The sequence below is a fragment of the Rhineura floridana genome, chromosome 15 (genome assembly GCF_030035675.1).
Source record: "Rhineura floridana isolate rRhiFlo1 chromosome 15, rRhiFlo1.hap2, whole genome shotgun sequence".
Lineage (NCBI taxonomy): Eukaryota > Metazoa > Chordata > Lepidosauria > Squamata > Rhineuridae > Rhineura > Rhineura floridana.
Genome location: NC_084494.1, coordinates 4,025,424 through 4,049,091, shown reverse-complemented (window position 1 = coordinate 4,049,091; position 23,668 = coordinate 4,025,424). Strand labels below are relative to the sequence as shown.

Below are 23,668 nucleotides of genomic sequence, written 5' to 3'. Positions count from 1 at the left end.
ACAGGACTTGTTCACCTAGATGCTTGGTAATTTTATCTTTGACAATGTTTCCACTAGTTTTCCTGGAACAGACCTTAAGCTAACAAGCCTGTTATTTCCAGTTTCTTTCTGGAAGTATCCTTGAACTTTTTAGCATACCTGATTTGGGTGGGGAGTGGCAATCTCTGCTTTACACAGGCAACGTGAGGGAATTCCCAGGGATTTACTTTCACCACCCACCCACATCCTAAAAAACGCAAAGAGAAAAAACACAAGGAGGCTTCTGGTGCTTTCTTACATTGTGGGGGCATGAAGTGATCTTTGCTCTGCCCTCATTTCCTAACCCCCCACTGTTGGAGGATGAAGTATTTGGCTTATGTTAGGAATGTCAGCATAAGCAGAAGAGGAGAAGAACTTCCTTGATGTGATGTGACTGCTCTGTGTTTCCACCTGTTTTTACTTGACTGCACAGCATGCACTTTTCCCCCTATTTCAGATCATAAGGGCTCATTGGTGGATGAGAAGCTGCTGGCACAATGGGACATGAACTAACAGCACAGGAGAAGTATCACTTGATCACCCGAAATTTGCAGGTATGTCTAAAGGAATGGTTGGTGATGGGGCTGAAACTGATTTCCAGTTTGTTAATCAATGTATGTGGTGTCGCATGCTCTTCCACGTCTCCTTTATAGAACAGGCATGGTGTAGGAATTCCAAATATCCGTAATATGACTTGAACTGTGGGGATTATTTAATCTAGTTAAACAGCTTATTTTAAGTTTTAAAGGTCATAGGTGAATGGAACAAGAGAACAGAACATGATATTTGTCACTAAGAAAAGCCGAAGTTCTTTTGAAATGCTTGAGCAACCTGGACCATCTTATGGACAAGTTCAAGAACAAGCAGAAAAAACATCCGTTTCTGAACGTCAGGTGGTATTAGCTAAAGCTCAACACAAGTGTCATAGGGATTTATTGATTGTTTATTTTTTATTATTAAACTTCTGTCCTGGCTTTTCTCCCAAAGGAGCCCAGGGTGGCAAACATAAAAAAGTTAAAACAAAACTTGGGCATCAGTCAATCATGGAATTATATTGAATTGTGTCACTATACCTGATCAGTGGGAGGGAAATACTGGTGAGATAAAAGAGAGGAGATTTGATCAGGAAGACGGTCCTCTCTTCAGATGACCATCGAAGGGAGGGGGCCCATCCCATCCCATCCTGGATGCTAATACAAGTGCATACACTTGAGTGAGTATGAACGTGCTATAGACCTTCTTCAGTAGGAGATATAAATAAAGCTGTTGTTGTTGTTATGTGCCTTCAAGTCGATTACGACTTATGGCAACTCTATGAATGAGCAACCTCCACCCTGTTCAGATCTTGTAAGTTCAGGTCTGTGGCTTCTTTTATGGAATCAACCCATCTCTTGTTTGGCCTTCCTCTTTTTCTACTCCCTTTTGTTCTTCCCAGAATTATTGTCTTTTCTAGTGAATCATGTCTTCTCATGATGTGTCCAAAGTATGATAACCTAAGTTTCATCATTTTAGCTTCTAGTGACAGTTCTGGTTTAATTTGTTCTAACACCCAATTATTTGTCTTTTTCGCAGTCCATGGTATGCACAAAGCTCTCCTCCACTACCACATTTCAAATGAGTTGAATTTTCTCTTATCCGCCTTTTTCACTGTCCAACTTTAACATCCATACATAGAGATTGGGAATAACATGGTCTGAATGATCCTGACTTTTGTGTCCAGTGATACATCTTTGCATTTGAGGACCTTTTCTAGTTCTCTCACAGCTGCCCTCCCCAGTCTTAGCCTTCTTCTGATTTCTTGACTATTGTCTCCATTTTGGTTAATGACTGTGCTGAGGTATTGATAATCCTTGACAAGTTCAATGTCCTCATTGTCAACTTTAAAGTTACATAAATCTTCTATTATCATTGTCTTTTTGACTTTCAGCTATAGTCCTACTTTTGTGCTGTCCTCTTTAATTTTCATCGTCTGCATATCTTACATTATTGATATTTCTTCCTCCAGTTTTCACACCTCTTTCATCTTGGTCCAATCCCGCTTTCTGTATGATATGTTCTGCATATAGATTAAACAAATGGGGTGATAAAATACACCCCTGTCTCACACCCTTTCCGATGGGGAACCAATCGGTTTCTCCATATTCTGTCCTTACAGTAACCTCTTGTCCAGAGTATAGGTTGCACATCAGGACAGTCAGGTCCTGAGGTACCCCCATTTCTTTTAAAGCATTCTGTAGTTTTTCATGATCTACACAGTCAAAGGCTTTGCTGTAATCTATGAAGTACAGAGTGATTTTCTTCTGAAATTCCTTGCTCCATTCCATTATCCAACATATGTTTGCGATATGATCTCTGGTGCCTCTTCCGTTTCTAAATCCAGCTTGGATGTCTGGCATTTCTCGCTCCATATATGGTAAGAGCCTTTGTTGTAGAATCTTGAGCATTACATTACTTGCATGGGATATTAAGGCAATAGTTCAATAACTACTGCATTCCCTGGGATCCCCTTTCTTTGGAATTGGGATATATATTGAACACTTCCAGTCTGTGGGCCATTGTTTAGTTTTCCATATTTCTTGACAAATTTTTGTCAAAATTTGGACAGATTCAGTCTCAGTAGCTTGTAGCAACTTTATTGATATGCCATCTCTTCCTGGTGATTTGTTTCTTCCAAGTATTTTAAGAACAACTTTCACCTCACATTCTAAAATTTCAGGTTCTTCATTATACGGTTCCTCCGTGAATAAATCGGTCATCCTGGCCTCTCTTTTATAGAGTTCTTCAGTGTATTGCTTCCATCTTCCTTTTATTTCATCTCGATCAGTCAGTGTGTTCCCCTATTGATTATTCAACATCCCTACTCTTGGTTTAAATTTCCCTTTAATTTCTCTGATCTTTTGGAATAGGGCTCTTGTTCTTCCCTTTTTGTTGTCCTCTTCTATTTCTATACAGAAACTATTGTAATAGTTCTCTTTGTCCCTATGTACTAGTCTCTGTATTGTTGCATTTAGGATTCTGGCCGTGCTTCTGTCTCCTTTTGGTTCCTTCTCTCTTTAACCATTTTAAGAGTTTCTTTAGTCATCCATTGAGGTCTTTCTCTCTTTTTAACTAGAGGTATTGTTTTTTTGCGTTCTTCCCTGATAATGTCTCTGATTTCACTCCATAGTTCTTCTGGTTCTCTGTCGACTAAGTTTAAACCCTCAAATCTGTTCCTTATTTGCTCTTTATATTCTTCTGGGATGTTATTTAAATTGTATTTTGGCATTATGATCGCTTTGTTCTTCTTCTTTAGCTTTACTCTGATTTTCGATATGACCAGTTCATGACCTGTACCGCAGTCTGCTCCTGGTCTTTTTTTTGCAGAAAGTATGGAACTTCTTCATCTTCTGATACCAATTATATAATCAATTTGATTCCTATATTGACCATTTGGTGATGTCCACATGTACAGTCGTCTTTTTGGTTATTCAAAAAATATGTTTGCAAGAAACAAATTATTGGTTTCACAGAATTCATTGTCTTTCTCCTGCTTCATTTCTGTCTCGTAAGCCCCATTTCCCCACAATTCCTAGTTCTTCTCTGTTCCCTACTTTTGCATTCCAGTCTCCCATGATTATCAGCACATCTTGTCTTGGTGTGTGATCAGTTTTCTCCTGTACTTCTGAGTAAAATCTCTCCAATTCCTCTTCTTCTGCATTTACCGTTGGAGCATAGACTTGGATGATGGTTATGTTAATAGGTTTCCCGTTTAATCTCATTGATATCACTTGCTCAGACCTTGCGTTGTAGCTCCTAATTGCTTTTGCTACATCACTTCTCACTATTAAAGCAATCCCGTTTCTTCTTAATTTCTCATTTCCTGCATAAAATATTTTGTAGTTGTCTGACTGAAAATGTCCCATTCCTGTCCATTTTAATTCACTCACGCCAAGTATTGTAATGTTGATACATTCCATTTCTTGCTTGACGATTTCTAACTTTCCCTGGTTCATGCTTCTCACATTCCATGTTCCTATTGTGTAAATTGTACATCTCCGGGCTCTCTTTTTGCATCTGTCCACATCAGCTTCTGGGCTTCCTTTTGGTTTTGACCCGCCTGCGTCATTAGTCACAGCGCTACTCGTACTTGTCCTTTGTTCTTCCCCAGTAGCTTGGTGAGTGCTTTCTGACCTGGGAGTCTCATCTTCCAGCACTATCTCGTGTTGCGTTTTGGATACTTTGTTCATAGGGTTTTCGTGGTACCAGGTATTCAGAGGTGGTTTACCTTTGCCTTCCTCTGAGTCTGGATGCATCTTTGTCTGGTGTCTCAGCTTTGACCATTCCGCCTTGGGTGCCCCTGCTGGGAGTTTAGCCTCTTGGTCTAGACTCCTGATGGCATTGTTCTGGATCTTTGAGGCAAACAATCCTTCACCCTCCTATGAGATCTAGAGTCTCACCCTGTGGACAGTGGTTTAGAAGGTGCTGCTAGATACCAGGTATTGGTAATTAATTGGTAATTGAGTTTATAATCATTCTATCCATCAGGAACCTCTATTAAAAAGAGGCGTGCTGCAAATTATCCTTCAGCGGACAGGCTCCAGGCTTGTGGGATCTTCTTTGTTTTGTGCTAGAGCTCTAAAGTCCTCCAGCGGGAACCGGGGTGGGCGGGCGGGCAAAGGAGTAACTTGGAGGATAGAGAGCTAATTAACTACTACGTCTGCAATGACTTGCAGATATGAATACAAATCTACTTCTGAGTTATTGCAGATTAGGAACTCTTAACAGCCTAATTATTTTGGCTGTTGTTGCTAAGGGAATCAGAATCCCTTGCTGATCTATTGCAAATTATCCAGCCATCTACCAGTAGATCCTGATCTGTCATTCGCCTGCCCCACCATAGTACCTTATTCTTGTCTATTAATCTGGATTTTTTACATTATACTCTACTGATTCCAGTCTCTGATGGCCTGAAAATTCTGGATGTCTCCAAGGTCCCATGTACCAATAAGATTTTCCAGCATGTTGTGAAAGTGCATCTGTGTGCTGAAAGAATTGGATTACTTATTTCTTACTCCTGCCCTTGAAAGGTGTAGGATGATGACTTTTTATTTGAAACCAGATGTCTAAACTGTTCCTTGTGGTTGTGGAGTTGAGTTGCTGCTTGATCTTGATTTCTCCCTTGGGTTCACTTGGGTTTGCCATTTGTGATAATAAACTATCACAAAGGTTTAGTTTGTTAACTATTGGGCCTTTCCTCTAATTTGCTTTGCCACATGTCTGCTCTGTTTGAGCATTTGGAGGAAGAGACAGGGATGCAAAGCAGGCAATGGGAAAAGCAGCAGTATAAGTAGTTGCAGTAGGATCATCTGGGGAAGCAAGCTTTTGAAACACACAAGCATCTTTTTTGGCTGCTCATTAAAAGGAGAGACATCACCCAACCATATCTGTAAACTTTCCATTGCCAAAGTATTTGAAACACCAATTGCCCAGAGCAATTCATCCTGCAAAAATGTAATGGACAGCCTCTCCTGAGATTGAGTAATTCTGCAGCTGGAGTGATTAAATGACCTGGACACACCCAATGCAGTGTGATTCTGCCCCGTAGAGGCTGATTGGAAGAAGCAAGGTCAGAGCAGGATGTCTTGGCTGTTCTGCTGGTGGATGCTGTGGGTTCACAAGAAACGCTAATTATTTATTTCTCGTGCTCTGCACTTTGAGAATCATGGATCTAGTGCTTTATTGGCCTGCTGTTCTTCTTACGTTTTTATGTTTTTCTACCATGGGTGTTGAATTGAGGCTTTCAATTATTGTTGTTTTAATATCTGCCTTTTAAATATCTGTGTTTTAATTTTTTTAAAAAAAGATGTATTTTAAATTTTATTTGTTTTTAGTTATTGTAAACCGCCCAGAGAGCTTCGGCTATGGGGCGGTATACAAGTTTAATAAATAAATAAAATTGCTCTGGAACAGGGCCGGCACCAGACCGCTGCGGGCCCTTGGGTGTCAGCCTGCAGTGGGCCTCTGCCCCCCTGCACAGGCTTGCACTTAAAGAGACCCAGTCGCATCATCTCTTGTGTTGTTGCATCAGTGTGCAGATGCGGCAACACAAGAGGTGGCACGATCAGGGGTATTTAAGCACACATCAGCTGTGCGTGCAGGTGGAGCTGGCGTTGCTTCGGTTCTGCAATCTGTGACACTATCCAGTTACAATTTGTGATAATGCCCTGTGACCCAATGCTGCAGGGCCCATCAGCCAGCCTCAGGGGCTCTCAGCCAGCCTCAGGGGCCCCTGGCTAGTGCCCGACCTGGCCGCTCATTGGCATTGGGCCTGCCCTGCAATTTGATAATGAAGAGCAGTAAATAAATATTTTAAGTAAATAAATACACCCTCTGCCAGTTTCCTTCACCTCTCTGAGTTTTTGTTTTTCCAGCTGAGATGCTGAACCTGTCTCTCTCGTTTGCAGGAAGTTCTTGGAGAGGATAAACTGAAGGCCATCTTGAAAGAGCGTGAGGTGAAGATATACTGGGGGACAGCCACAACGGGCAAGCCTCATATAGCCTATTTTGTGCCCATGTCCAAAATAGCGGACTTTCTCAAGGCTGGCTGTGAGGTATGGCTGGGCTCTGTTTTATGCTGGGTCCATTGGCGCTGTCAAATAGCAATGGGGCAGTCATCCTGGCCAGGAGGACCTGTCAAATTTCTTCTCTATATTCCATGCATGCACTCATTGCTCATGTTCACACACATGCCCAGCATCCCTGACGTTGGACGTTGGGTTACGTGCAAGCAGTTGTGATGTATTGTATTGCTGTACTCCCCAAAGTTTTTCCTAGTGTGCTTCTTTAATTTGGCTTCCATCCTGTGGGGAAGAATTAAAGAGATCCCATAGTGGGTATTGTGGGTAGAACCTGACAAAGAGGGGTCGTCAGGGCAAGCTTGACTCCTCCCCAAACTATCTGCTGGATGCGGCAGTTTTCATTTCTCAGTGGCTTTGCTCATGGAAAAAATACAGATCAAACCAGGGGGGAGGGATTGAGAGAAGGGGAAGAGAATTCTGGGCATTAGGCCAATCACCTTTAAATTGTGATCTTCAGCACACAGTTCCTTGGGCCTGCTGAGTTCGTGGAGATTAAGTTGAGATCCCAGTCAGGATGTCTGTCTTTCCCTCTTTCTCCCCCAACATGCAAAGGAGTGTTTTTTGGTGCAGTTTTGCTACCATCTAGGTCTGCCTTTCTTAACCTGGCACCCTCCAGATGGCTTGGACTACAACTCCCACCAGCTTCAGCCAGCGTGGCTGAACGATGCTGGGGCTGAACAGAGTCGTGTCCCGAAATACCTAGAGAGTACTGGGTTGGGGATGGCTGATCTAGGTGTGCAGGCATTGAGTTTGAAGTCCTGTGGCCCTCAAGATGCATACAGAAGAAGAGGAAGGGTTAGGGTTAAGCTAGCCGAAGGAAGTCTGATTCAGTATGCTTCTTCCCTGCTTTCTCTCGCAGGTGACAATCCTATTTGCTGACCTCCATGCATATCTGGACAACATGAAGGCACCCTGGGAACTCCTGGAGCTGCGCACCCAATATTATGAGAATGTGATCAAGGCAATGCTGGAGAGTATTGGTGTGCCTCTGGAAAAGCTGAGGTTCATCCGGGGAACTGACTATCAGCTCAGCAAGTACGTCTGGGTTGAGGCAGTGTGGAGTGGCAAAACAGTGAATGGGGCTTCTTTGGTCAGAGGCGCTTCAAATAGCTGCTCAGTTGGTTTTTAAATTGTCATTGAGAAACAATCTTACCCCTACAAAGGTTTCATCTGATGCCAACAGTGGATCTGGAAGAGAGGTTTGTTAAAGTTCCATGTGCTGCCTGTTGGTCCTTGCGGCACAGGAGAAACTGAGGATGTTGCACATTGTCTTTGTAAATGCTGCATGTCTGCCCAGTCTCTGAGCTCATCAGGAGAGGCCCCGCTACATATCCTGTCCATATGTGAGGGTCATTCGGTGCCTCCGCTGTTGCTCTGCCTAGGCTTTTGGATGCCTTGCCCCAGGAAATCCTCCCTCATTACAGTTTGCTCTAGACTGAAGACTTATTTGTTCTGGCTTTCCTTTGGACAGTTGCATGTCTGAGTTTGGATGTCACCCGAAACACAGTGTTATGTACATCAGCCTTGGGCTTGTGTGGTCCCAGCTGTGCCTCTGGGACTGCCATCAGGTGAAGCCTGGAAGCTTTTGTTTCAGTTTTCAACTTACTGCTATAGCAGTGTTGTTTGGACACGGCCTTTCCATCCCCAAATTTCCCCCTGCTTCACTTGCTGCTGGTTAGTTGTCATTCTCTGCAGAGGTCTGTTGTTGTTTCTTTTTTAGTTATATCTTTTATATTTTATTGATTTGTATTTTTTGAAAATTGTTTTGGATCCTGTTGTGACCCACCTCATGAGGAAAGACTGAAAGAACTGGGCATGTTTATCCTTGAGAACGCTGAGGGGAGGTAGGATAGCACTGTTCAAGTACTTGAAAGGTTGCCACACAGAGGAGGGCCGGGATCTCTTCTCGATCGTCCCAGAGTGCAGGACACAGAATAATGGGCTCAAGTTGCAGGAAGCCAGATTTCGACTGGACATCAGGAAAAACCTCCTATCTGCTAGAGCGGTACAACAATGGAACCAATGACCTAAGGAGGTGGTGGGCTCTCCAGCCCTGGAGGCATTCAGGAGGTGGCTGGACAGCCACCTGTCAGCTATGCTTTAATTTGATTCCTGCATTGAGCAGGGGCTTGGACTCGATGGCATTATAGGCCCCTTCCAATTCTATGATACTATGACCTTCAGTGCGTCGTACTGAGGCAGGAAAGTGGGATGAAAATATTTTTAATAAAAAATAATGTCCCAGCCATATGCTACTTGGAAACACATTTTTCCCCAGTTGCTGATGGATAGGGAAACCTCATCAGTCCTTCTAAAGGCTGACTTTGTGAGCAAATAGATGTCGAGCAATATTGCATTAAGTCAGCAACTTATCTAAATCAGTGGTGGTGAAACTGTGGCCCTCCAGATGTCGTTGGCCATCAGCCATGCTGGCTGGGAATGGTGGGAGCTGGACTCCAACAGCATCTGGAGGGCCAAGATGAGCTGCTACCCCTCTCTGCTGCTTTTGCTGAGGCCTGTGTTGTGAATTGCTACCATGACAGCTGATTTTGGTTGGAGTATCGCTTCTCTATAATAACTTGTAACTTATGGGCTCTATTAATCATGCTGTGTATGGTATCTTGAATTTCTGTTGTGGCCTGTGGCCAATATAAATATAAATCCAGATTATTTAAATGTATTTCCTGCCTCAGCAGCTGAGGCAGTGACTTACCCTCCGGCCTGACAGGAAACTCTGTGGCTGAGCTGAGATTTGATCTCTGGTTTCTAACATCAAAACGCAATGCTCTGCCACTGCAAAGAGTTGCCTTTTAGCTTCACATGCCGGCAGCACTGCGTCCTCAAGATCTGATTATTGCAATGCTCTCTCTGTGGGGCTACCCTTGTGCCTGGTCCAGAAGCTCCGGCTGGCTCAAAATGTTGCGGCTAGACTGTTGAAGAGGACAGACTACCATCAGCACATAATCCCACTGTTTAAAAGCTTGCACCTGGCTGCCCATAAGTGCCCTGGCCAGGTTCAGGGTTCTTGTATTAATATATGAGGCCCTTAACAACTTGTGTCCAGGATATCTTGAGGACTGCCTGGTCCCTTATATCTCTTCCGATCACCGAGATCTTTGGAGGAGCTTCTGTTGGTGGTCCCCCATAGCTCAGATGCGTGGCTCGTAACTACTGGACGCTGTGCATTCAGTGTCATGAGCTCAAGCCAGTGAAATTCCCTCTCAGCTGAGATGCGGCAAGTGTCCTCCTTGCTGAACTTCAGGTGCATGACTAAGACTTTTTTATTCCAGGAAGTTTTTTAAGGTAGTGTTCAGGTTTATGGTGATTTTTTAATTGTTTTGTTCTTTATGTGGTTTTTTTTAATGTTCACCACTTAGAAATGCTAATGACTAAGTGATAATTAAATGCCTTAAATAAAATCCTTCAGTGGCTTTGTCTAGAGGCCTCATCATATCCCCTTTGGTAGTATAGCAAAGAAGGGTGTGAGTAAACCAAGAGACAATTATAGGAATCGAATGGAGGTGACAGCTCCATTCTTTCTGCTGTTTCTGGGATCTTGTAGGGGTGGGCATTGATTCCCAGCCAGGTGGAATTGTGATGTCTTGTCAGAATGGCAACTACCAATCTCCCTGGTTGGATGCTTCAGGGTACAAGAAAGAGAGGATGTTACTCTGGCACATCCTAGTTTCTTGCCACAGGAAACTAGCCCAATGCAGAGTGTCGAGCCCCAGGTGGTTGTATAATCACCACTGCCAGCCATGTAGATTATTGGGGGACTAGTATCTGCAGATGTATCCTGCGTTGTGTGAACTTTGGGAATTGGATGCAGTGCCTTGAAACGGCACATCCAATCCATAATGGGAACTGTGCGTTTGTACCTGAGGCAAGCACAGTTTGAAGAGCTGAAGGATATCCCGATGAGCTGTGTGTCAGCCAGTCACTTAGGGAAGGCCCCAGTGCCACATCGAGATAGATAGAGGTAATCCAGTTGGCACTGTGTAAGACTAGCAAAAATCTTTTGACAGTACCTCACCAAAGATCGCGTACGCTTAGGAGGTCATGGTATAAGAGAAGAGGTCCTCTTGTAGATCATTAACTGGTTAAGAAACAGGAAGCAGAGAGCAGGAATAAATGGACAGTTTTCCCATTGGAGGGATGTAGAAAGTGGAGTCTCCCATGGACTGGTACTGGGACCTGTGTGCTTTTTAACTTGTTTATTAATGATCTAGAGTTTAGGGGCAAACATTGAGACAGCCAAGTCTGCTCCTGATGCTAAGTTGTTCAGAGTGGTTAAAACACAAAGGGACTGGAAAGAGCTCCAAAAGGCTCTCTCCAAACTGAGTGAATGGGCAGTAAAATGGCAAATGCTATTAAATTTCACATATATGCTCATGGGGGTCTAAACTGGTGGTTACTGAGCAGGAACAAGACCTAGGAATTGTAATAGATAGCTCGATGATGATATTAACCCAGTGTGCAGCAGGTGTGAAAAAGGCAAATTCCATGCTAGATATCATTAGGAGAGGAACTGAAAATATAACTGTGGTATCATAGTGCTGTTGTACAAATCTGTGGGGTGAACACACTTGGAATTCTGTGTACAGTTCTGTTGCCTCACCTCAGGAAGGATATTGTAGAGCTGGAAAAGGGTTCAGAAAAGGGCAACCACAATGATCAAGGGGATGGAATAGACAAGTTAGAGGAGACATAATAGAGGTGTATAAAATTGCACATTGTGTGGAGAAAGTGGTAGAGAAAAATTTTCTCCCTGACTCACAACACTGGAACTCGGGGACATCCATTGAAGCTGAATGTTAGAAGGTTCAGGACACTCAACAGAAAGGACTTCACACAGTGCAAACTATGGAGTTCATTTCCAAAGGAGGCAGCAGTGGCCACCAGCCTGAATTGTTTTAAAGGGAGGATTAGATACATTCATGGAGGATAAAGCTATCAGCGGCTACTAGCCAGAATGACTTTGCTTGGAGATAGCATGCCTCTAAATGCCAGTTTCTGGGAACTGCAAGTGGGGAGAGTTGCTGTTTTATTTATTAATTATTTTATTTATATCCCACCCTTCCTCCCAACAGGAGCCCAGGGCAGCAAACAAAAGCACTAAAAACACTTTAAAACATCATAAAAACAGACCTTAAAATAAATTAAAACAAAACAACTTTAAAGCTTTAAAAAAATGTTTTTAAAGACATCTTTAAAAAAAAGTTTTAAAAAAACATATTGTTTAAAAAAATATTTTAAAAAAAGGTTGCGCTCAGGTCCTGCCTGCAGGCTTCCCATTATAGGCATCTGATTGGCCACTGTGAGAACAGGATGCTGGGCCACTTTTTAATGCCCTTAACATATCTGATCAGTCTGTAAGTGGTAAGGCCCTTATGTTGCTTGTAGTTCTGGAAAAGGAAGAACAGTCTACCATACTAACTCCCTGCCTTTTCTGCTCAGGGAATACACACTGGATGTTTACCGTCTGTCCTCTGTCGTCACCCAACATGATGCCAAGAAAGCTGGTGCAGAAGTGGTGAAGCAGGTGGAGCACCCATTGCTCAGTGGCCTCCTCTATCCAGGACTGCAGGTACCTGCTACTCACCATGGGCGAGGCAGTGGGGTGGAGGAGATGCTGTGGGCTTCTGCCTCAGAATGGATATCTTGGAGTGGGCTGTATGTGTCTTCCACCAAGTTATGCAATTCTTCCACGTCCAAAAAAGGGGGGATGAAGAGAGCACAAGTTACAGTCGGTGGGTGTGGCTCTGCTTGTGAAGTTGTGTCTTCTCCGACTGTGTATAGTGCAGGGGGAAGGGTTGGTGGGGATATACCTGTTTTGGTATTTCATAGTTCTGAAGTCTGTTGATAAGTATTAATTTGCCAAGTTTAATATGTTTCAGGAAGTGACTACTAGTACAGGACCTAAAAGAATACTAGGAGCTTGCATTCAGTCAACCTGAAGTCTTTGGAATAAAAGCTGAATGCAAATCTAGTCTAGGAGATGGATTGAACTAGAAGTTGAATTCTTGTTTTCTTCCCAGTTGGTACCCACAGCCACAAGCGGCATCCCTGGGGCAGCAGATAAGCAGTCAGACTGCCAAAATCAGTGGGTGTACAGGATGTGCTTTATGCTTGTGTGTCCCCATAGGCGCTGGATGAAGAGTACCTCAAAGTTGACGCACAGTTTGGAGGAGTGGATCAGAGGAAGATTTTCACTTTTGCAGAGAAGGTGAGAGAGCTGACGCAATTGTGCAATTACTTTTGAAAGCCTCAGGATGGTTCAGCCGTGTCCGCTAGCTCATGTGCTGTGTCCCAGGGCTAGGCCAGGACTTTTTGGGTCCCAGAGTGGAAAATCCGAATGGCAGCTCTTTTCTCTCACTTATTAACATGGAAGCACTGCCCCCTAGGAAGTTCTCCTGCACAGGTCCCATTGAAAGGAACATGAGCTGTGCAAGAACTCTGTGTAAAATGTGGCCCACAGAGAAGGTATTGGACTTCCGGGGAAAAGGGGGTACCCCCTCCCCACCCTCAGTCTTTATTTTGGAAAGCGCCCCCTTCCATTCCTTGCCCCATCAAATCCCCATATGTTCTTTTGAACCCCTGGATCTTGTTACCCAGCTCAGTTAAGGGCTGTTGCTCAGTGGTAGAGCATGTCCTCTCTATGCAGAAGGTCCCAGGTTCAATCCCCAGCTAGGAAACACACCTGCCTGAAACCCTGGTGAGCTCCTGCCAGTCAGTGTAGACAATTTTTTAAATGAATTTGGAATACATACTTTATAGCCCTGAGATGATTTCAAAGCAGTTTACAAAAGACTGTTGCAAAAATTCTGCTTTGCATGAACTTGTCCCTCGGGTCCTCCTCCGTGCCTGAGGACTGGAAAGTGGCAAATGTAACGCCAATCTTCAAAAAGGGATCCAGAGGGGATCCCGGAAATTACAGGCCAGTTAGCTTAACTTCTGTCCCTGGAAAACTGGTAGAAAGTATTATTAAAGCTAGATTAACTAAGCACATAGAAGAACAAGCCTTGCTGAAGCAGAGCCAGCATGGCTTCTGCAAGGGAAAGTCCTGTCTCAGTAACCTATTAGAATTCTTTGAGAGTGTCAACAAGCATATAGATAGAGGTGATCCAGTGGACATAGTGTACTTAGACTTTCAAAAAGCGTTTGACAAGGTACCTCACCAAAGGCTTCTGAGGAAGCTTAGCAGTCATGGAATAAGAGGAGAGGTCCTCTTGTGGATAAGGAATTGGTTAAGAAGCAGAAAGCAGAGAGTAGGAATAAACGGACAGTTCTCCCAATGGAGGGCTGTAGAAAGTGGAGTCCCTCAAGGATCGGTATTGGGACCTGTACTTTTCAACTTGTTCATTAATGACCTAGAATTAGGAGTGAGCAGTGAAGTGGCCAAGTTTGCTGACGACACTAAATTGTTCAGGGTTGTTAAAACAAAAAGGGATTGCGAAGAGCTCCAAAAAGACCTCTCCAAACTGAGTGAATGGGCGGAAAAATGGCAAATGCAATTCAATATAAACAAGTGTAAAATTATGCATATTGGAGCAAAAAATCTGAATTTCACATATACGCTCATGGGGTCTGAACTGGCGGTGACCGACCAGGAGAGAGACCTCGGGGTTGTAGTGGGCAGCACGATGAAAATGTCGACCCAGTGTCCGGCAGCTGTGAAAAAGGCAAATTCCATGCTAGGGATAATTAGGAAAGGTATTGAAAATAAAACAGCCGATATCATAATGCCGTTGTATAAATCTATGGTGCGGCCGCATTTGGAATACTGTGTACAGTTCTGGTCGCCTCATCTCAAAAAGGATATTATAGAGTTGGAAAAGGTTCAGAAGAGGGCAACCAGAATGATCAAGGGGATGGAGCGACTCCCTTACGAGGAAAGGTTGCAACATTTGGGGCTTTTTAGTTTAGAGAAAAGGCGGGTCAGAGGAGACATGATAGAAGTGTATAAAATTATGCATGGCATTGAGAACGTGGATAGAGAAAAGTTCTTCTCCCTCTCTCATAATACTAGAACTTGTGGACATTCAAAGAAGCTGAATGTTGGAAGATTCAGGACAGACAAAAGGAAGTACTTCTTTACTCAGCGCATAGTTAAACTATGGAATTTGCTCCCGCAAGATGCAGTAATGGCCACCAGCTTGGATGGCTTTAAAAGAAGATTAGACAAATTCATGGAGGACAGGGCTATCAATGGCTACTAGCCATGATGGCTGTGCTCTGTCACCCTAGTCAGAGGCTTCTGAAAACCAGTTGCCGGAAGCCTCAGGAGGGGAGAGTGTTCTTGCACTCGGGTCCTGCTTGCGGGCTTCCCCCAGGCACCTGGTTGGCCACTGTGAGAACAGGATGCTGGACTAGATGGGCCACTGGCCTGATCCAGCAGGCTCTTCTTATGTTCTTTTGTTCTTAAGATCCAAGGTTCCGTCTTTGGCATCTCCAGGTAGGGCTGGAAAAGACACTTGCCTGAAGCTCTGGACAGCTGCTGCCAGTCATTGTAAACAATACTGAGCTAGATGGACCAATGGTCTGATTTGTTATATAGCAGGTTCCTATGTTCATAAAAGTCACATTCAAGTTTGGTATCGGGAACAGAAATGTCCCAATGGTGACAGGATGATTCAGGTGGCATTTCCTGCCCTCAACCATGATCTTCCTTGCTGTTGTCCTTTGGCCCTTGCTGACTAGGCGCCAGAGCCCACTGATGACCTGGGAGGCAAGGGAAGGGGGCTCAGGAGCTAGATCTTGCTCAACCCATGACGTGTAAGCATGTCTATCCTCGTTGCCAGCAATACTGAGCTTGATGGAACAAGGGTTTGCCTTCTTAAGAGTAGGGTTGGACAGATCAGCTTCTTTCCATTCTGTGCCAGTTTCACATGCACTCGAACATAGGTCTGTTTTATCTTGTTTTTTGCAGATTTTTACAAACATGAAAAATTTGCATTTTTACATAGTCTTCCTCTAAAATAATACAGTTTTGTGTTGTTTTTATAAGTGAAACTGCATCAGAAAATTCAGAGTGCAGAATTTGACTGATAGCTGTGTTTTAATCTGCATATATATCCTGGACTGGTCAATTAGATGGGTTCACTTTAAGATGTGGACCAAACAAATTTCTCCATTCCTGGGTGTGAGGCAGCTGCCTGTGTTCCCAGCTGCTCACGTTGTATGTGTGTGTGTTTGTCTCTCTAGTACCTTCCCTCCTTGGGCTACACCAAGCGCATCCATCTGATGAACCCAATGGTGCCCGGACTGACAGGCAGCAAGATGAGCTCTTCAGAAGAGGTTGGTTCCTCAGCTTGACTCTTCACTGGCAGGCTTCTTTCTTCTTTTTTAAATCTTTGATTTGACTTTGATTTGTGGTAGCTAAAATCATGCAGAAAGTAAACCAAAGAGAACAAGAAAATCATCTAACATTCAAAAGCAATATTCTACATCTGTAGTACAAGATTAAATTTGCAAAATTCAGTGAATGGTGACCAATTTGTCATAAAGATACCCCCTTTCTGCTTTTTCACCATTAACTCTAATGTAGTTGGTAAGTTTTGCTGTAATAACAAACTTCTGCAACTTAGCCATCAATTTTTTTTAATTTTGATACAGTGAAAGCTAATTATGACACGGGTTGGGGACAAAAGATGCATCTGTGTTAGAAGGTTTCCATGTTATAATGAAAACTGCACTAAAATGGTTAAAGCCAGGGAGTACTACTAGTTTGTAGAGAGGCAAAAAAAACCCCATCACTGTCACTGTGACTGAGGAACAAAGCAGGAAGGGTAACAGAGACAGAAAAATAAATTAACAGAAATAAAGCTCCACAGAAAGTGACAAAAGAACTCGAAGAAGGCTTGAGAGATAAGCGTCCCTTAAGAAGAAACCACCAGGAAGGAAAAGGGAGGGAGGGAGGGGGACTTCAGGAAAGAGATTTTTAAAAAGAACGCTGAGAGGAAAAAAGACCTAGAAACATTCAGGGGAAGCAAACGGAGGATTCACCAGGGACAAGGAGCACAACAGGTAAAAAAATGAGGTATAACTTGTGGTATATCCTGATTCTGTGGTACATTGAGACGTGTTATAGCGAGCCTCCACTTTGAACATCCCTGGTACTTGGCATGGTGAGTTCTTGCTGTAACTATCATGCAAGTCACTAGTTCTCTGTGCTTCTATATTACAGATTCAAAGAATCATAGAATAGTAGAGTTGGGAGGGGCCTACAAGGCCATCCAGTCCAACCCCCTGCTCAATGCAGGAATCCAAATCAAAGCCTTCCCGACAGATGGCTGTCCAGCTGCCTCTTGAAGGCCTCCAGTGTCGGAGAGCCCACTACCTCTCTCGGTCATCGGTTCCAGATTCAGTACAAGTGGGACCTGAAACAAAACACTGCAGTCCGGAGTGCTTCAGCCAACCACGCTACCTTGCAGGAGGTTTAATTTCAATCTCCTCCCTCCCCACTTCCCTCCCAAACAGACACTCAGCTTTTCATGGCCCATAAGCATGCTCAGTCCTCACCTCTTTGGTTTTGGAGATTTGGGTGTGTGTGTGCCTCTTTAAGTTTTTTTCTGTAAATATTTTTTTCTACTTCTGCAAATCTTGAGGTTCCCCTGAGTGTGCTGATACCTCTTGCTTGTTTCTTAGTACCCTATTTGGATACAGCCTTATAGCATCACCTAAGTGATTCTTCATTGGCAGTTTTAAGCGTTACACTCTGTTTGGGATTATGTGGGTTAGGAGGGCTGGGGAGCAGCAGGGTAATATGTTGAGGAAGACCTGGACTGACATCACCTGAGGAAAATAAGAATGTAATCTTCCACAATGATGGTCACCCCTCAGTTTTTGCAAATCAGCCTTTGGTAACTTGGCGCCCTCCAGTTCTTATGGCCTTCTGTTCTTAGACGTTTTGGACTATAATTCCCATCAGCTTGATTATGGGAGTTGTAGTTGGAAGCATCTGGAGGGCACCAGGTTGGCAAAGGCTGTTCTAAGTGTTTGTGTAAAAATAGAAAAAACAAGAAAATCTGCTGGTCAGCTAATCAGGGACTCCTTTTAACTCGAAAGGATTTAATTCAACAGATAGAGTGGCCAAATGCTGTAGCTGTAGTTCTGAGCCTTTTCAGTCCTATGATGATTCCTCCTTCTGTTAAAACTGGCTGGTAGATCAGTTTTGCAGCCTGCTGTGCCTGAGGGGATCCTCTCTTCTAGGAGTCCAAGATTGATCTTTTGGATCGTAAGGAGGATGTGAAAAAGAAGCTCAAGAAGGCTTTTTGCGAGCCGGGGAACGTGGAGAACAACGGGGTCTTGTCCTTCATCAAGCACGTGCTGTTCCCACTCAGATCAGGTGATGGTCTCCAAGCAGCAAAAAGGGAGGCATAGCAGGGGATTGTGGCATCCTGATTGGCTGAAAATTGTGTTCTAGTTTTGCTTGCCAGACGTCCCACATAGGCAGCAGAACCTGTATCTGGCTGGCAGTTTCCCTTCTCTCCAGAGCCCTGAGAGGTTTGGGTGGTGTAGAAAGGCTCCCCCCCTTTAACCACTACAAAAGGTTATAGCTTAGTAGTGGGCCAGGGTGGTGGTTTGTATGCAGGCTGATCCACCTTTGCCTGAAGACCTCTTAGGGAGGGACAGCCCATCAGTATCCCTCTAGGCCACTGACTCCCATGCCCAGCTGTCCTGACCCTCAAGAGGTTCATCCTAACATTCAGCCAAAATCCTCCCCTCCTGCAACTTCAGCCCATTAGATTTAGCCCTGCCTTTTGGGGCTGCACCAGAGAACTAGTCTCTCTCTCCCTCTCTCTCTCTCTCCGCGCACATGCAGGATAGCCCTTTAGGTGTTTGAAGAGGGCTGTCATATCCCTGCTCAGTCTTCTCCAGGCGAAGCATACCCTGTTCTCATGCCCTTTCTGCATCAGACTTGTCTTCCATACCCCCTGATGGTCTTCATGGCCCTCCTCAGAACCCTTTCCACTTTGTCTACCTCCTTCCAATGCAGCACCCAGAACTGCAACACAGATGAGGTCTGATGAGTCTGGCCTATTACGGTTCTTTTCTGGATACACTTACTCGGCAGTAAGTCGGTGGACGTGTTTCTGAGGAAAGAGACTGAGGATCCAGCTCCTTCCCTCTTGCCTCCTTTCAAATAATATTTGTGGGCATCTGCTCATGGCAGGACTGGGATTTATCTTGCTCCCGCCAGCCAAGGGGAGGAAATGTGATGCCCCTTGATCGCTGGCCACCCTGTTCACCATTGTCAGTGCCACTCATCAGCCACACAAGGGTGTCCTCTACAGCCAGAAGGGCTTTGAAGCTTAAAACCTGAAATGTTGAGGATCCTCCTGCAGTGGGCTTGTGGTTGCTTGAATATGTACAGCTTTGTTAATGTGGATCTTCAAATCTTTCCTTCCTTCTCCCCCACGCAGAGTTTGTGATCTTTAGAGATGAGAAGTGGGGAGGAAATAAAACCTACACAAGCTGTGGAGACCTAGAGAAGGACTTTGCTGACCAGGTGACAGGATGGGATGGGGTGGGGTGGGTGGGTGGAGGTGGCAAACTGGGGAGGGACTCTGCTGTCGGCTTCCATGTGGGAAGGACCCCTTTTCCTGGCCTTGAAATATCCTGCCAGGCAGGTTTTGAGATGCGGCAGTTGGGGGAGGAACGACCTTTTGCTCTGCATGGCCAACAGTGGAGTTGTAATAAAAGCCTATGAGGGCAAGCAGAGTCACAAGGACTGACTTAGAATTGTATTTCACATCCTGTAAACACCAACCCTGCACTCATAATGAATGCAAGCCACAGACCTTTTCATAGAAATTGCATAGGTTAGATGTACAGAATCACTCTTCTGCATTCATCAGACTTCTCTCTGATTTCTGTCTTAACAGATTATTGTTGTTATTATTATTATTGAATTTGTATCCCACCATTCCTCCCAAAGGGTGGCAAATAGCAAAAAGGTAAGACAGTATAATCAAATGAGGACATATTTAGCGAAAGGGCTGTAGCTCAGTGGTAGAGCATCCGCTTCGCATGCAGAAGGTTGCAAGTTCAATTCCGGCATCTCCAGGTAGGGCTGGGAGCCACTCCCTGCCTGAAACCCTGCAGAGCTGCTGCCAGTCAGTGTAGACAATACTGAGCCAGATAGACCAGTGGTCTGATTCTGTATAAAGCAGCTTCCTATGTTAAAAAAGTTTTTTGAAAAAATCTAAGAACATTTAGGCACATGTAGAGCATCTAAAACGTTTAGAGCATCTGAAAGCAATTGTGTACCTTCACAGTTACTAATTTCACATTTGCCATGGCCTGTATCTCTCAGCCGTCAAATGCCTGATGGTTAACAGGAACGTTTAAATTTCTCCTGAAGATCAAACAGGAGGGAGAGAGGTGCACCTCAGCAGGGAAGGCATTCCACAGGTGGGGAGCCACCACTGTGAAGGCCCTGCCACAGTCAGTGCCAAACTGGGCAGCAGCCAAGTGGGACATACGAGGAATGTTCTCCTAGTAAAGCCCCATTGATGTCTGGCACAGACAATTGTGTCATTGGATTTGAGCCTCTTGTTAGAAACTGAGCTGGGGACTAAGGAAAGAAGGCTATTGGAAATTCATGCGGGAGAGAAGGTCTAATTCTGTCTTCCTTCACGGCGGCAGGTTGTCCATCCTGGGGACTTGAAGAACTCTGTGGAGGTGGCCTTGAACAAGCTTCTTGGGCCCATCAGAGAGAGGTTCAGCAGCCCACAAATGAAGAAACTTGCCAGCTCTGCATATCCCGATCCATCCAAAACAAGTAAGGGCCGAAAGGCCAGAGGAGGCTCCCGTGCTGTATCAGGCCGTTGGGCCATCTAGTTCAGTGTTGCCAGCCTTGACTGGCAAACATCTCTCCAGGGTTTCCCTACCTAGAGATGCCGGGGATTGAACCTGGGACCTTCTCCGTGCCGAGATGCTCCACCACTGAGCCGTAGCTCTTCCCACAAGTGCTTCTGGTATTCTCTTTCTCTTTGAGAGAAAGTTCTATACAAGATACCAATATCCCAGCACATTCTTTCTTGCAGGCTGGTACAGGTGGCTGCCAAGATCCTGCCAGGGTCTGAAAGAGTTGGCTTGCCTGCTTTGCTGTCTGAAGGGCAAGCGGGCCTGTTGGGCTCCTCCCAAATGTTGTGTCTCATTCATGGATTCATCGGGATTGGCCTTGCCAAGCCAGCTGCTTGCCCTCCAGGTCCCCTGCAGCCTCAAGGTGCCCCCTTTCTTTCCTTGTCCTTTTGGGCAAGCACAAAGCACAAGACTGGCAGTCCCTCTGGAAATGGAAGGAAATTATGTGAGCAGCATCTAAGGTCAACTGATCCTGCTTTCATGGTTTACTTCCTGCTCTGGAATTCAGACTTTCGGGCTTGCTGTGAATTTGTTCCATCAGGAGAATTTGCTCTCAGTTCTTTGGGTCATTTGCACCACTCAGTTCCCCACATTGCTTTAGTTCTTCCCTTCATCCCGCCCTCAGCTCCTCGCTCACACCCCACGCTTCTTCCCATGAGCTCAGGGTGGCGCATGTCCTGCCTGTGAGCAGCTTACACAGGCCAGCCTGGTCAACTTTTGCAGAAGGAACCCAGCACACATTTAGAGGCCCCTTTGCTCCCCACCCTGCTGCTCGTCCTTGAAATTATAGCTTCCTGAAAAGCCTCCCTTCCCTTCCACAGAGCCTGCTGCAAAAGGACCTGCAAAGAACGTGGACTCGGAGGAAGTGGTGCCATCTCGGGTGGACCTTCGCATTGGCAAAGTGCTTAGTGTGGAGAAGGTACGCCTGCTTGCAGATTTTGGGGCACCTGGTTGGCCACTGTGAGAACAGGATGCTGGACTAGATGGGCCACTGGCCTGATCTAGTCTCTGGGCTCCTGGAAGGATGCTGGCATCACAGCTCTTCTCTCTGTCCTTGCGCAGAGTCCTTCCCAGCTGCCTTAGCCTTGCACAGCGGGCTTGGGATTCAGAGCTCTTTTGCTGGGCCTTGACACTGCTGCCCTCTTTCCCCCCAGCATCCGGACGCGGACACCCTGTATGTGGAGAAGATTGATTTGGGGGAGCCTGAGCCACGTACGGTGGTCAGTGGCCTGGTGGAGTTTGTGCCTAAAGAGGAGCTACAGGACAGGCTGGTGGTCTTGGTGTGCAACCTGAAGCCTCAGAAGATGCGGGGGGTGGAGTCCCAGGCCATGCTGCTCTGCGCTTGCAGGTGGGGGAGAGCGGACAGACTTTGGCTCAGGGGGTTGCAAAGGGATTGGTCCTCCACGTTTGAAGGAGGGGCGAGCAGGCATTAGCTGCCCCCTTGGCTACCTTTTCTGTTAGGTGATGAGACTGTGCTGTTCCTCTGCAGTGCCGGGGAACCCTGCCAAATTGAGCCCCTGGACCCACCGGCTGGCTCCTGCCCTGGTGAACGCGTGTTTGTAGAAGGCTACGAGAGTGGCCAACCCGACGATGAGCTGAAACCCAAGAAGAAGGTCTTTGAGAAGCTGCAGGTAAGCAGAGCAGCTCCTTCCAGTGGCAGCATCTTATTATTGGGCACCTGGGTAGTTTGTCCCCATCACGGCTGTAAGCCAGCCTTCCCCAAGCTGGTGCCCTCCAGATGTTGTGGGGCTACAATTCCCATCAGCCCCTGGCACTCAGCTGTTCCTCAGTCCAGGGATTGCTCTGCAGTCCTAAGTGGCTGGCTACAGTAGCCCTCACAGAAGGGCTGCATTTCTGCTGCAGGGCAGGTGGGAGGAGCTTGGGGGTTGCGTGCACTTGCAGGGGGCTGACCAGAAAGAGCCGATTGGTGGTGCAAAAATGGGACTCTCAATCAGCCCTCACAGCCTGCTAACATCTTTGCTCACCTTTTGGGAAAACATGCTGGAGCACCATCAGATATTTTAAAACCTGGAGATATTTAATATATCAGAAAAGCAGTCCCAAGCAATGAATTGGGGAAAGAATGGTTTAGTGCTGAGATTGATAATGTATGGTTAATAGTGTTGTCTGTGAATATTTTATAATAAAGATAACGCTTGCTCAAAATGGTTGGGGGGAGGGGGCTCCTCCTTAAGACTACAGTTGATTAATGTAGACCAGCCTTTGCCAACTTCATGCCCTCCAGCGAGATGGGAGTTGTAGTCCAAAATATCTGGAGGACACCAGTTTGGCAAAAGCTGAGGTAGACATAGGGAATGCATAGGAAGCTGCCCTCTTTTGCCCATCCCGCTCAGTGTCGTCTACTTGGCTGGCAGGAGCTCTGGTTAGAAAACCTTTCCCAGCCCTACTGACGTCAGGGACCTTCTGCAACGTAAAGTGCTCTCCCACTGAGCCGTGCTCCTTCAGTAGGTCAGGGCCTGGGAAGTCATCCGTAGCCATTTGCTGCTACCCTGCCTGTCTTTCCTCTTCCTAGGCTGACTTCCAGATTTCTGAGGATTCTGTGGCCCAGTGGAAGGGGAAGAACTTCATGACCAAACTGGGCAACCTCACCTGCAAAACTCTGAAAGGCGGTGGCATCCGCTAAGGCCTTCCCCATCATCTTCTCCATGCCAGTTGCTGCCCGACAAGCATCCTCCCCACGTTGCACTCCCAGCCCAGCGGGACCTGACCCATGAACAGACAGACTTGGCTTCCGGCCTTTGGCATGGACAAAAGCACCTAGAAGCAGGTGCCCAGCACGCGGAGGCAAGTCTCCCTGAAGATGTGTCAATATACAGCAGGGGGGAAAGAGCGAGTTGCCTCTGGCGGCCACGGAAACCTTTTTTCTTCAAACGTCTAGGAGAAAGAGGACATGCTGCTGAAACAGAACTGCCCTCTTAGGGGTTGGGCCGCCTGCCCTCCAGGTTGTTTGCTGTCTTGCATGCAGCTTAAAACAGACGTTCTCTTCCTTTTTAACGTTTGCTGCTTGTCAAGCTCGGATTCAGGCTGGCAAACTTTGTAGGAGAGGACCTCTATCAGATTAGCAATGGGCAGGTTCATCTTGTCATAAACACTGAATTCCAAATCATCGGTCATATCCCCAAATAAAATTATTTACACAATGA

General features: G+C 45.6%; 1 protein-coding gene across 2 annotated transcripts in view; it reads left to right on the top strand.

Annotated features, from left to right (window-relative positions):
• The window catches only part of YARS1 (tyrosyl-tRNA synthetase 1), a 24,238-nt gene extending 570 nt beyond the window's left edge, over positions 1-23,668 (top strand). For both annotated transcript variants that reach the window (XM_061597256.1, XM_061597257.1), the window contains exons 2-14: positions 476-572; positions 6,462-6,608; positions 7,495-7,670; positions 12,093-12,222; positions 12,781-12,861; positions 15,840-15,932; positions 17,847-17,982; positions 19,061-19,146; positions 20,286-20,421; positions 21,326-21,423; positions 21,659-21,852; positions 21,994-22,135; positions 23,038-23,668. In XM_061597256.1, the coding sequence (XP_061453240.1) occupies positions 516-572; positions 6,462-6,608; positions 7,495-7,670; positions 12,093-12,222; positions 12,781-12,861; positions 15,840-15,932; positions 17,847-17,982; positions 19,061-19,146; positions 20,286-20,421; positions 21,326-21,423; positions 21,659-21,852; positions 21,994-22,135; positions 23,038-23,148 (1,587 nt within the window). In that variant the 5' untranslated portion in view covers positions 476-515 and the 3' untranslated portion in view covers positions 23,149-23,668. The remainder of the gene's footprint in view (positions 1-475; positions 573-6,461; positions 6,609-7,494; positions 7,671-12,092; positions 12,223-12,780; positions 12,862-15,839; positions 15,933-17,846; positions 17,983-19,060; positions 19,147-20,285; positions 20,422-21,325; positions 21,424-21,658; positions 21,853-21,993; positions 22,136-23,037) is intronic.